Source organism: Manis pentadactyla, chromosome 2, assembly GCF_030020395.1.
Source record: "Manis pentadactyla isolate mManPen7 chromosome 2, mManPen7.hap1, whole genome shotgun sequence".
Taxonomy (NCBI): domain Eukaryota; kingdom Metazoa; phylum Chordata; class Mammalia; order Pholidota; family Manidae; genus Manis; species Manis pentadactyla.
In genome coordinates this window covers 138,410,007-138,422,133 of record NC_080020.1, presented here as the reverse complement: position 1 = coordinate 138,422,133, position 12,127 = coordinate 138,410,007, and the positions used below count along the sequence as shown (strand labels likewise).

At 42.7% G+C, this 12,127-nt stretch overlaps 1 protein-coding gene across 1 annotated transcript in view; it reads left to right on the top strand.

Annotated features, from left to right (window-relative positions):
• The window catches only part of ADAMTS16 (ADAM metallopeptidase with thrombospondin type 1 motif 16), a 170,384-nt gene that overhangs the window by 4,380 nt on the left and 153,877 nt on the right, over positions 1-12,127 (top strand). The window contains exon 3 of the mRNA XM_036919748.2: positions 2,093-2,424. Within this exon, the coding sequence (XP_036775643.2) occupies positions 2,093-2,424 (332 nt within the window). The remainder of the gene's footprint in view (positions 1-2,092; positions 2,425-12,127) is intronic.

The window sequence follows — 12,127 nt, the reverse complement described above, 5'->3', positions numbered from 1 at the left end:
CTGTAAAGAGGCCATCAGATAGCTGCTTCTCAAACATTAGCATAATACTGTATGTGTTTATGTAAAAGAGGCTTATCAAGGTGATTATTTTGAAAATAGATATTATATGTCCCCCAAATATAAGACGATAAGAATATGGCTTATATCACCTGGAAAGGATTTGATTTTGTTAATGGCGATAATTGTTTTATGTGCAGTAAGTTTGCTGATTGCCCAGTGTTTGGAACAGTCCGTGGGCTTCTGTCTTCACTCCGTGGCCTCTGTTGGATTGGAAGTAGGCCAGCGGTGAGGTGGAGGGCCCTGGAGGCTGGGTGGAAGGCATGAGCACCAGCCTTTCCTCTGAGCCCAGGGAGCCAGGGCTGAGGAAGGCAGTCAGGGGCAGGCGCTTCTCACTCTCGTCTCTGGAGCGGCCCAGGACAGCCGTGACCACACATGTACTCCAGCTGCACTAATTCCTGACTTGCTCCCCCTTTGCCCATCACTGCATGCAGCCTAACCATGTTTGTATGATTGGCTGTTTTCCTGAGTGAAATAGGAAACAATTCCAATGTATTTCGCCCTCTTACACACAAATGCCCTGCTTGGACACAGATTCCGAGGTTGGTTGTTAAGCTGTCCACCAGAACCTGCTGCCCATCTAACCTGCATGTAGCCCAGCTCCCCAGCTGCCCCCAGAGGCTGGTTCAGACCTGTGTCATGGGGCCAGGCCCAGGCCAGCCCCGCACCCAGGCTCCTGAGGAAGGGGAGCCTGGCTGCGCCACAGAGGGCTGGCTGCCTGGTCTGGGGCCTCACCTTGCCACAGGCTTCTGCACAGGGGCTGCAGACAGGGCCTCACCACTGTGGCCTTCTCAGCCCCCCAAACACAAGCATGTGCCTTTTCTGAGCAGCCACTGGCTGCCACCTGCTCTGTTCCAGTGTGACCTTTCAATTACCCACCAGAATGCCATCAGGACATGTGGATAAGCACTTGCTTAGAGTCTTTCCTTTTGAAGAAACCTTCTTTTTCCAAAAAAAAATAGTTACCCAATTACTGTTCACTTATGACCAAATGCCACTCCTGTAGGATGACCTTTATTTTATGTTATGGTGCCATGAAGTGTGTCCAACTCATGCTAAGCCAAAAAAGGGTCCCCGTTATTAAACAGCTAACAGAACAGTCAGCTGACAGCATAACTGCTGATACAAGGAGCTATAAAGTTTCTCTCTATCCTTCCCACAGAGAGGACAGTTACTCAAATGTAAACCAAGGCAAACCTGTAAGTTTATCTTAGATTGAAACCCTGTAGCCCTATATGGTGCCATGAAATATGATGGCGTCCTGGGATTTTCTTGACTTTTTTAAATAAAATAATTTATTTGAATGTGTTCTAGGCTACTATACTCTAAGTTAGGATGAGGATAAGAGTTGGTGCAGGTCTTTGAAAGGCCCTGGGGTGTGAAATACAGTCAAGTGCCATGACCCCAGGCCAACGAGAGGTCAGCAGTGGTGTTCAGAGAAAGCAGGTACACGGAGGAGCATTTCCCAACGTTACCATCCAGGATACCTGGCGGATGTGTGCAGGCTGCCTCTTCTTCTGTAGCTTCAATTAAATATCAAAATATTAAGTAGTAAAGAATGCCCATCAGATTTGTCTTTGTAATTGTTCACTGATATATTATTGGTGTTTGTAAAGTACACATTTCTTATAAGTTCAATAAAGATGTTTATGAAAAGCACAGAATAGAACTAAGGGGATAATAGAACTATAAACATGGTTACATATTATAATGAGTCTAAAGTAAAATTTATGAAATAAAATCCTCAAAGTCCATTTTTAGCATTTTTTGGTCTGTAATCCATTTTTCCCACCATGGCAGAATTTGCTGGGCTGGCAATAACACATTATGGGTAGCAGGGACATCCCAAAAGGCCAGTTTGGAGATTTTCCTTTTAACTCTGCCTTCTATAGTTTGCTACGCCATTGGCTGGAAGTCGTAGTTTCCTCCATTATTTCGTACTGGATGAAAGTGTCATTGGGTAAGAAGGTCTATTCAAAGATGTCTGATCCTTTCCAGAATCCTGAAATCATCAGCCACTGCCTCTTGCTTTCAGAGTATGACCTGGTGTCTCCTTATGAAGTGGACCGCCATGGTGACTACGTGTCCCACGACGTCGCGCACCCCCAGAGGAGGAGGCGGGCACTGGCCCAGCTCAGCGCCGACCCCGACTCCCTTTACCTCCGGCTGAGAGGCTTCAGGCATGACTTCCACATGCAGCTGAGACTGTCCAGCCTGCTGGTGGCCCCCGGGTTCGTCGTGCAGACCCTGGGGAAGGGCGGCGCCAAGTCGGTGCAGGCTTTCCCGCCGGAGGATTTCTGTTTTTATCAAGGCTCCTTACAGTCGCACAAAAATTCCTCAGTGGCTCTTTCAACCTGCAAAGGCCTGGTGAGTACAGCCCCTGCTGCCTGCAAGGAGGTGACGGGGACCGGGAGGTGAGAGAGGGGGCCGGCGCCAAGATTTGCCTTGAAGTATCTTAGCTTGCTCTGTTATTGCAGGGCAGATTTCTTTGAGCTGTAAAAGCAGGAGAAAATTGCCAAGTAATCTATCTAAAATATGCTCTGCTGCCTCCTTTGGCACATTTAGAAATAAATAGTGCATGTGTCCAGACCCCTGTTGTTCTAGAATAACTGGGAGAGCACGGCAGTTTGAAAACTGCACATAAGAGTGTAGAGCCGGGTCTGATGACATGAACTTCCTAGGGAATGGTTCTCCCCTAACTTACTGGTCCATGACTACGGCTGCAGCAATGTCTTCATTTTGAAAGAACAACAGTTCCCACCTGAATGGCTCTGTTGATTATCTGATTTGCTGCCTGAAAGCACTTTGCTGATGCAGATGACATGCCTGTGCATTAGACACTCATTCCAAGTGGGGTGGCTGTCCATGGCAGGGCGGTGCTTCTCTTACAGGACTAATGATCCCATTGGTGCATCCCATATCTTTTTATCCGATTAGACATTAAACATCACTTATAAGACGCCTAAGGCCGGCGCCCTTTGCTGGGACTCAGTGCAGAGCCAAGTCAGGTGGATACCTGCGTCCCTCAGGCCCATCAGAGGTGAAATCTCAAAGGCTTATCTGTTACTTTTCTGAAATTATCTCCTTATTTTTAGGGAAGAAAGCTTAACAGTTACTTAGATTCTTGAGTGCAGATTAATCAGCCAGACACAGATGAAGGCTTAGGTAGCAGAGTGAAAATGTGTGGTCTTGATCATGTTAAAGTTTTCTGAACATTTATTATATCTCTAGAAAATGCTCTAAGTCTGTCTTAAATTTCTCTCCCTCCTGGAAAGGGGGAATTAAAATTCTGCATCCCATAAGGGTTTGTGCATTTGTATGTGAATACTGGATGCTGAAAGGGCATTGTAAACAGCTCCTTAAAATTCTAAATTATGTGAAAATCCTAACTCCTGTTAAAATTGTAAAAATATATGTATAGTACCATTTGCTTTTTAGGGGAATTTGGTGTGAGTTGGGCTCCTGTGTACATTCATATGTAAAAAGCTTTTGGTTTGAGAATGGACACAATAGGGCGTGGCCAAGGATTCAGTGGTGGTTATTGGGCATGACTGTTAAGCATGAAGACAGTGTGGCTGACTTCTTCCATGTGCTTTCAAGGAAAGCAGACCTTCCTGAATAAAAGGGCTAGAGATCTTCACGGAGTGCACTAAAGGAAGGCATCTCTTCCGTGGCTTTCTTCAACAAAGGCTCAGACCAGAAATGGAAGCCATCTGGGTGGTAGGGGGTACACCACGTCCTTCGGAGTATCCTGGTTTGTTTGTGGAGATTGGGTGAGGTGCTTCCAGTTACCTCAGCAGGGGTGCGGGCTGGTCGGCGCCCTGGTCTCCGTGAGCCAGGCCTCTCCCCTAAAGGCTGAGCCATGCCCTGGAGTCTGTTCCCTGGATAGAGTTGGCTGGCAGCAGCTTGAGATTTCTGGCTCTCTTTGAACTGAATGGGAGTTACCAGCAAAAGCTGTAAATGACAATTACGTGAAAGATAAAGACATGAAAAAGAACAGGAAAAAAGACTCCTCTGGGTAATAAACTCCTCTGGAATTTAGTATTTTGGTCATTGGCATAGAAATCTGTATGCTTTCACCATTCATCTTCCAAATACATTAACTCCACCTTGTCCAAAGATGGTCATTACCAACATGAGCTCAGCCGGACTTGGAAGTGCGAGCGTCAGTGGCATTTGCCACATTACAGAACAAATCAAAGGACTTCTAAAGAAGAAAAAGGGAGGATAAAATGTTCTCTGTCTAGCCAGATAATAAAAGATATTGAATGGGAATGTCCCTCAAGTGGCTGCCAAGTCTGTTATGTCTCCCCTGATTGATGGTTTTCCGCGTCCCTCAGCTTTCAAATCTATTAACATAGGAAGAAAAATAGCATGTTATTTATATTAGAAGGTGGCTTTTGTTGTTCTTAGCTCTTTCAGATTCTAATTAAAGTTCCAGGTAGGCCTCAGTTCAGCGTTTTTGAGTGGGTCTCTAACTGACGCAACTACCCAGCAGGAGTTAGCAAGGCTGTTCCCTTCTCTGCCTGCTGTTCCTCGTGCCCCTTCAGACTTCTAAGTGCAGAGCATTGTGAAAACAGATCCCTGGTTGGGGGGCATCCTCTTTGTTCTATTCTCCCAATTTCAGCTACAGTATTGGACTGTCAGCTTTAAGTTAAAATACATTGCTTAATTATGAGTTTGTCTTGCATCATTCGATTTGAGAAAATGGTTTTACAATTCTGAGACAACGTGATTTCCAAACTGATAGAGAGATTTTCCCCCTGGTCCTCAGATTTTCAGTTTGGGAATATTTTGTAGTAGTTCTCTAAGAAGTGATTTGAGGAGCACTGTGACAGATGGTCTAATTTATAGTAAATAAATATTCTTCAAGAAGAAGGCAAACTGAAATGAGCATTTTACTTTGGATCTGCTGTGAGTAATGAGTGAGCTTCTGAGCTATGCATGGCTGCGTCCTGCCAGAGCTGAGCCCTGGTTGTCTACTGTCTGATGAGGGGCAGAGAGCAGGCAATTCCATGACAGGCTGATGAAATGAAGACAGATATGGGTACTGGAGAACCCAGAGGAGCATCAGGGTAGGTTTTTGGAAGAAGTGTCGTCCATGCAGGACAGATTTCTTTGAGCAGTAAAAGCAGGAGAAAATTGCCAATTAATCTGTCTAAAATATGTTATGCTGCCTCCTTTGGCACATTTAGAAATAGTGCATGTATCCAGGCTTCTGTTGTTCTAGAATAGCTGTGGAAGAATTGTCTTTCTTAGCATAGCATGATTGGGGTACTTGATGGAGGAGTAAACTACCCCAGGAAAATGCTGACATTCTGTCGAGTTCATGGAATCCTTGATAACACCACCTAGGAACATCAAGTGATTGGTGGTTATATATGAAGCCCAAAGGTAGCTAACTAAATAAGATCTATGAACCCTAAAAAGACTTCTAAAGCCCTTCTGATATTGCCACCAAGTATCTTGCCTCAAAGTATTTTTTATTTCACTAAGTAAGATTATATTTTAATTGTATCTGCTATTCTTATATTTCTCCTAATTGACATCACAAGTCTGTGTAATCACCAAGTATGGGCACATAAACCTGAGTCAGATTGCACATGCTTTTCAAGAATGACCAGCCTAGTCACAGTGTAGGAAACAGTGACAATGACTATAGCAGAAAGAGCAATGATAACTTATGGACTCTTATGTGCAAAACACCTGGCTAATGACTTCACAGTTACCTCATTTACCCTGATGAGAACTCTGAGACAGGTGCTATTACCTAAAAGGCAGCTTTATTGGGCTATAATTCTTGTATTGCAGGGTTTCACCCCTTGAAAATGCATGATTCAATGGTGTTTAGTGTATTCCCAGAGTTGTTCAAACAACAACACAGTCTAATCTGAGACATTTACATCACTCCAGAAAGAAACTCCATATGGTCAGTCCCCACTTCCCCAGCCCACATCGGTCCCGGGCACTGACCCATCTGCTCTGTCTCTATAGATCTGCCTTACCTGGCAATTTCTTATACATGCAGTCTTACCATGTGTGGTCTTGTGTGACTGACTCCTTTCATATAGCATAACATGTCAAGTTTCATCCATGTTGTAACATGTATCAATATTTCATTTTTTTTAATTGCCAAATAACCCATTCTCTACACGTCATATTTTTATGTATCTATTCCTGAGCTGATGGACATGATTACTTGTATTCTTTTTGGCTATTATGAATAATGCTGCTATGAACATTTGTGGACAAGTTTTGTGTAGATAGACATGTGTCTCCTTCTCTTGGGTTTATAGCTAGGAGTGTGATTACAGGGTAACATGGAGATTCTGTTTAACATTTTGAGGAAGTGCCAAACACATATCCACAGCAGCTGGACCCTTTTGTATCCCTCATTAACATAAGAGGGCTTTATCTCAGTGTTCTGGACAACACTTGTTCATGTTTTTTATCATAGCTCTCCTAATGAGTGTGAAGTGGTATCTTATTATGGTTTTGATTTGCTGGATAGAGAGTATCGGTTGACAGTTTTTTGGTTTGTTATTGTTTTGTTTTTGTTTTTATTCTTTCATTGCTTTGAATATGTCCTCCTACTTCCTCTCTTTCTGATGGGAATTCAGCTGTTTATCTCACTGTAGGTTTATTGTACATGAGGAGTTGTTTCTCTATTGCTGCTTTCAAGATTTTTATTTGTCTTTGTCTTTCAACATTTTTACTGTGATATGTCAAAGTGTGGGTATATTTGTGTTTATCCTTTGGTACTCCCCTTGTTCATATGTTGGTATTCATTTGTTGTTAGGCCTTGATTTATTACCTTAGTTATAATTTCCTTCGGTTCTTTGAGCATATTTATCATAGTTGCTTTGAAGTCTTCATCCACTAAGTCAAACATCTGGGTTCCCTTAGAAGCCATTTTTATTGCCCATTTCTTTTCATGTGGATGGATCACACTTTTCTGTTTCTCTGAATGTATCATAGTTTTTGGCTGATAAATAAATATTATAGGCAATATATTATAGCAGCTGAATCAATAAGGGTTCTGAAAAATTATTTTTAAACTTCTATTAGTCAATTATTTTAAATGAGGTTTGTATAGACACATTTTCTGTTTCATATGACAGGATTAGATTTTCTTAAAGGAATTCATGTGAGTTCTTGGATTAGCACTTACCCAAAAAATATGTATATATATCAAGTCTATCATTTGTCGTTGGCACACGATCTGCAGGGCATTCAGCTCTCACATAAAGCATTATGTTTCTTAAGTTTAATGCATAGGATCCATATCACTTCTAAAATCTATTCTCTTGTTTTCAACAATGTTGGGAAGCAGTTCTGTTTAAGAATTCCCTCAGTTGCTTGGAGACTTACTCAGGGCCCTTATTTGAATTGTACTAGGTTTTATTTCCAACCTCAAACTCCAGAGATTCTCTGGAAACTCAAGTCATTGAGAGTATTTCTAAAGCACCCAATAAATCCTAGGAAACTGTCTGAAATATTGCCAAACTTTCAACTGACTTTGAAATCTGTTCTTGAGCCAGGAAAGTAAAACAGAAGCAGAAAGGGAGAATCAACTTGGGAGATGGTCAGAAGAGATAATATGAGTTTTAAAGGAAGGGTGTTGCTCTCTGAGAGGGCTGGTGATGGCATAAGTAACTGAAAATATGTCAGTCTTTGAGGGCATGTGGGAAAATTGTAGAGAGAAGGTAAGATTTTTAGAGAAAGTATAGCCAAAGTTGATGGTTATTAGGAAAGTTAAAATGTGGGTGTTGGGGATGAAAAGAAAGTATTCGATAATTACATAAATTTCTGCTACATCCTGAAGAATAAATATAGCCAGAACTTTGAAATGGACAGAAATGAATGTATTTCATCACTGGAAATAGATTAAGGAACATTTTATAAGATAATCTTTTATGCTTGAAGTGACCACAGATTTTTCTATTAGCTTACCATTAGTTATAAGCAATTAGATGATTGAAGAAAGTAATTATAAAATCTATGGTTCTATTCCACTTCCTTTATTTTTCAGATAATGAACCTAAGCTTCAGAGGGATGGAGTGACTGGGCCATATTGTGAAGTCAGATGGATTTAGATCTAGGATGCATGTCTTCAGGTTCTCTGACCAATGATATTTTCACTGAAACATGCAGGATGCTGTTGCTTTTTCATTATAGGGAGGGACCAATTGAAGGATTTAAATGTTGGAATGTGTGCCACATATTTTAAAAGTATACCAAATGTGTCCTCAGTCTGGAGATCTGGGTCAGGTAGCAGGGAGGAGAAGACAGACTGGCAGGCTTCCCTTCTGGTTAGTGTCCCCTGAGCCTGATATCCCTTTGTCAGGATTCAGATGTTGCCCCCATCACCACAAAGGACAGTCCACAGATGGACACTCATCGTGGTCAGTAGAATACTTGCTGTAAGCAATACTTGCTTGTTGCTCACCTCCACAGGTAGGCCAGTACTTTCTTCATGGCTAAGGTGAGCCTGAGAACAGCCAAATGGATCCCCTAGGAAGAGCAGAAATGTGATCCCTGTGTTCCTTCCCTCTGGTGGATGATCCAAGTCTGAGATTCTCTGAAGGACAAGGATACCTGGAACCTGCTTTTCAGAGAGACTATTCAAGAGACTGTAGAGCCGTGAGAGTAAAAAGCAGGGCCACATGAAACCAAGCTCCTGCAAGCAGGATCCTCCTGCTCTGAAGTTCAACCAGAGCAGGCTGATTGTATCTGCTTGACACACATTGTACCTTGTTCTTCTTTTTAAACGTTACTGTCACATGCCTCCCTAACCCACTCATCTAAAATTGCCTACTCTTCCCCTTCCATACATGCTTCCTACCCACCGCCCTGCTCTGTTGCTTTGTTTTTCTACATAGTATTTATCATTATCTGTACCATAGACCAGTTAGGAGACAGAAAATACACTGAAAAGGGAGAATTAATAAAACAATTAAGCAGGTTTTAAAGAACTGAAAAGAGAATACTAAGGCATTCCAAGATGGCAGTGCCAGAAGCAGCTGCTGCCCCTGGGGCTGAGGAACTGAGGAAGAAGTGAGATCATTAATATTTAGATGTGTGCTCCCAGGCCACACCCCTGAGCAGGAGGAGCTGGCCATCCAGTGCCAGGATGCAGAGGGACTGCCACTTCAAGTAAACCATGAACTGGAATCAGAGGCCATTAGCAGAACAAACTGCCAGAGTGGAGCAGAATGACAGGCACAGGAAGAAGACAGGAAGTAAGGAGCAGACAGGAAGTCTGCAGACGGCCAACAGGAAGTCCACTGGGGGCAGACAGGAAGTCTGCAGGCAGTGGACAAGCAGTAAGGAACAGACAGGAAGTCTGCAGATGGCAGACAAGAAGTCTGCTAGGGGAAGACAGTAAGTAGGGACCAGACGCGAAATCCACAGGGAACAGGCAGGAAGTCTGCAGGAGGTGGACAGGAAGTCCACAGTGGGGGTGGGGCAGACAGGAACTCTGCAGGGGGCAAACAGGAAGTCCAGGGTGGGAATGAGGGGAGCAGACAGGAAGGAAGTCTATCAGGAGCAGAGAGGTAGTCAATCAGGAACTAACAGGAAGTCCACAGAGGGCAGAAAGAAACAAGGTTATCTATCTTTCTCCATCTGTCCAGTCTTTCTCTGTGCAAGCTGTGAACGGGGAGAAGAAAGAGCAGGTAGGCGAGCAGAAATTCCACTTGCAGAGTTTCAGCGCAACACCCCAAAGGAGTTTAAAAGTGGAGTTTGGAGCTAAGGATGATTTCTTAACACTAAGCAAGACATCTGTTGTGCTGAATATTGAGAATAGAGCAAGGATTTATGTTTGACTTTCTTGCCTTGTCCCCAGCACTTTGACTAGTGTCTGACACATAGTAATGCCTTCAATAATAGTTTATTTAATTGATGAATTTCTTAATGGTGAAACAAGAATTCTGGTGCTTTACAAAAGTCATTTTTACAGCCGCTGGTCTGGAAGGGAAAAAATAAGTAGGCCCCAAAAGCTAAAAGAGTGGGGACATCCCAGCCTTATCTAGGGAAAAGACTCAACCTCAGGGACTAGTCCCCAGGCCTGGTGGAAGGCGTATTCTTATGCAGACATTCCACCTCTGTGAAGGGCTGTTCTTGTCCTTATTCTCTGATTTCATCAAAATTATGTCTCTGTGTAGCTTGCCTGAGGGAAGTGGCAGCACATTTCCTCAGCTGTAGTGGTAGTTGTATTTCACGACTTGTACAGAGACAAATTGGCAGTTAGGGGCTTGTGTGTGCAAGCATGTGTGTTTTCAGTATCTGTGAGTTTGGTTGCCCTTAATCACTCCTAAAGGGGAAATTGGGGTGTGATCATCTATAGGGCTGAGGCCAGGTTCTCTAAGTGACCTTACACACTCCGTGGAGTCCTGTCCTTTTGCTCATGTTGGACAGCAGCCATCTTCAGTAATCCTACCCTGGCTGTCAGGTTCCCTAAGCCTCACAACTCTGCGAGAAGCCACTCATTGCATTTGCTCTTCTGGTGGTACTTGATTCCCCAGCTATTCCAGCTAGGGGCCATTTTTGCTGATTTCAATTCCTTTATCTAAAAATAACATTCATCCTTTGTCTTTTATTGCACATATTTTTCACTACTCCAGCTTAATTTTTTTAAGGACGAACAGCATGTGTTTTAAAGACATTAATAAAGACAAGCATTTTAAGTTAGCAGAAAAATCAGCATTAATTTCATATTAACTTTTCTGTAGTTTTTGTGAAATTATAGAAAGCTAAATAAAAATCTCTCATTTGAAAAATTACAATATAAAGAAATGTAGGCAGCAATCTTATTTTTTCCTCTATAGTTAACTGACAGAATGAACATATCCAATAAGTCATGCATTGTCAATATGTAAAAAGTTTGCAGTTTTGAAACAAAGTGAACTAAGACAAAACAAAAAAAAGGAAAATTCCACATGGTGCTGCTTGCCAGACTTATCACAATGCTAAAATGGTTGTCTTCCTTCAGTTTAAAAATGGTACTAAAACAACAGAAAGCTTCAGTAGGCAATAGCATAATGAATCTAGTTTTTTCAGTTTTCTGTCATTTAATCATTATATTTCCATCCCTAAAGACATTATAAATTTGGAACAAAACATATAACATGAAATTTAGTTTAAGTAAATGGTGATTTCTTTCACTATGCAAAGCCTGTGAAAAACATTTGCCCTGATGACCTTAGGGTCATTTCATCCCATCACAATTTAAGTGTTTGTGTGAGTACATGGTATCTTTTTCTCTTAGGCGAAAAAGCAGGGGTTATCTCTTCAATGTCGTCAGCCACATTTAAGTTCACTGTTTCAGGGAACATTTTGAAAGAAGACTCTTAGCTTTGATTGGATTGCAGAAGGAACCAGGCCCCCATGACCTAAAGAAGTTCAAGTTGGGCCCTGGGAACTGTGAGCAGATATAGGGAAGGAGGGTTGAGAGACTGTTCCGTGAAGGCTGAGGTTTCCCACCTGCAGCCTTGCCCTTCTATTTCCTTCCAGAGAGCAACCTGAGTGGGGTTGCAGAGCACAGTTCTGATCTTGTCATTCCCCAGCTCAGCATGCTTCCATTGTGCTCTGCATAAACCCCCACTGTCGGTGTGGCCGGCAATGACCCCGGGTCATTCTTTACCGACACAGCCTCGTAGGGGAAACTCTAGGCTTGAGTGGCACCAACTTCTTTCTTTCAAAATAAGGCTGAGCTCCTCACCCCCTCGCAGCCTTAGAAAATGCTGTTCCCTCTCCCTGGAACACAATTCCCATCCCTCATCCTCTGCTTAAGTGTCACTTAATTATTTAGGTCTCAGTTGGAAAGCCATTCCTGTAAGTCACACTTCTCTAATGCACCATACCAGGGAAAGGCCCCTTGCAATAAATACATTCATGGCTCACCTTTTTTTCTCCTTGAAAAGAATTATCCCAATTTAATTCTTATTTTGGCTACAAATTAGTATTTACCCCTCTCTACCAATAGTGAGAATCCTAAGGGCAGTGCCATAATGGTCACAGTCCCTTCAGGACCACTGGCACCCAGCAGCGTGCCTGGTCCATGGCAGG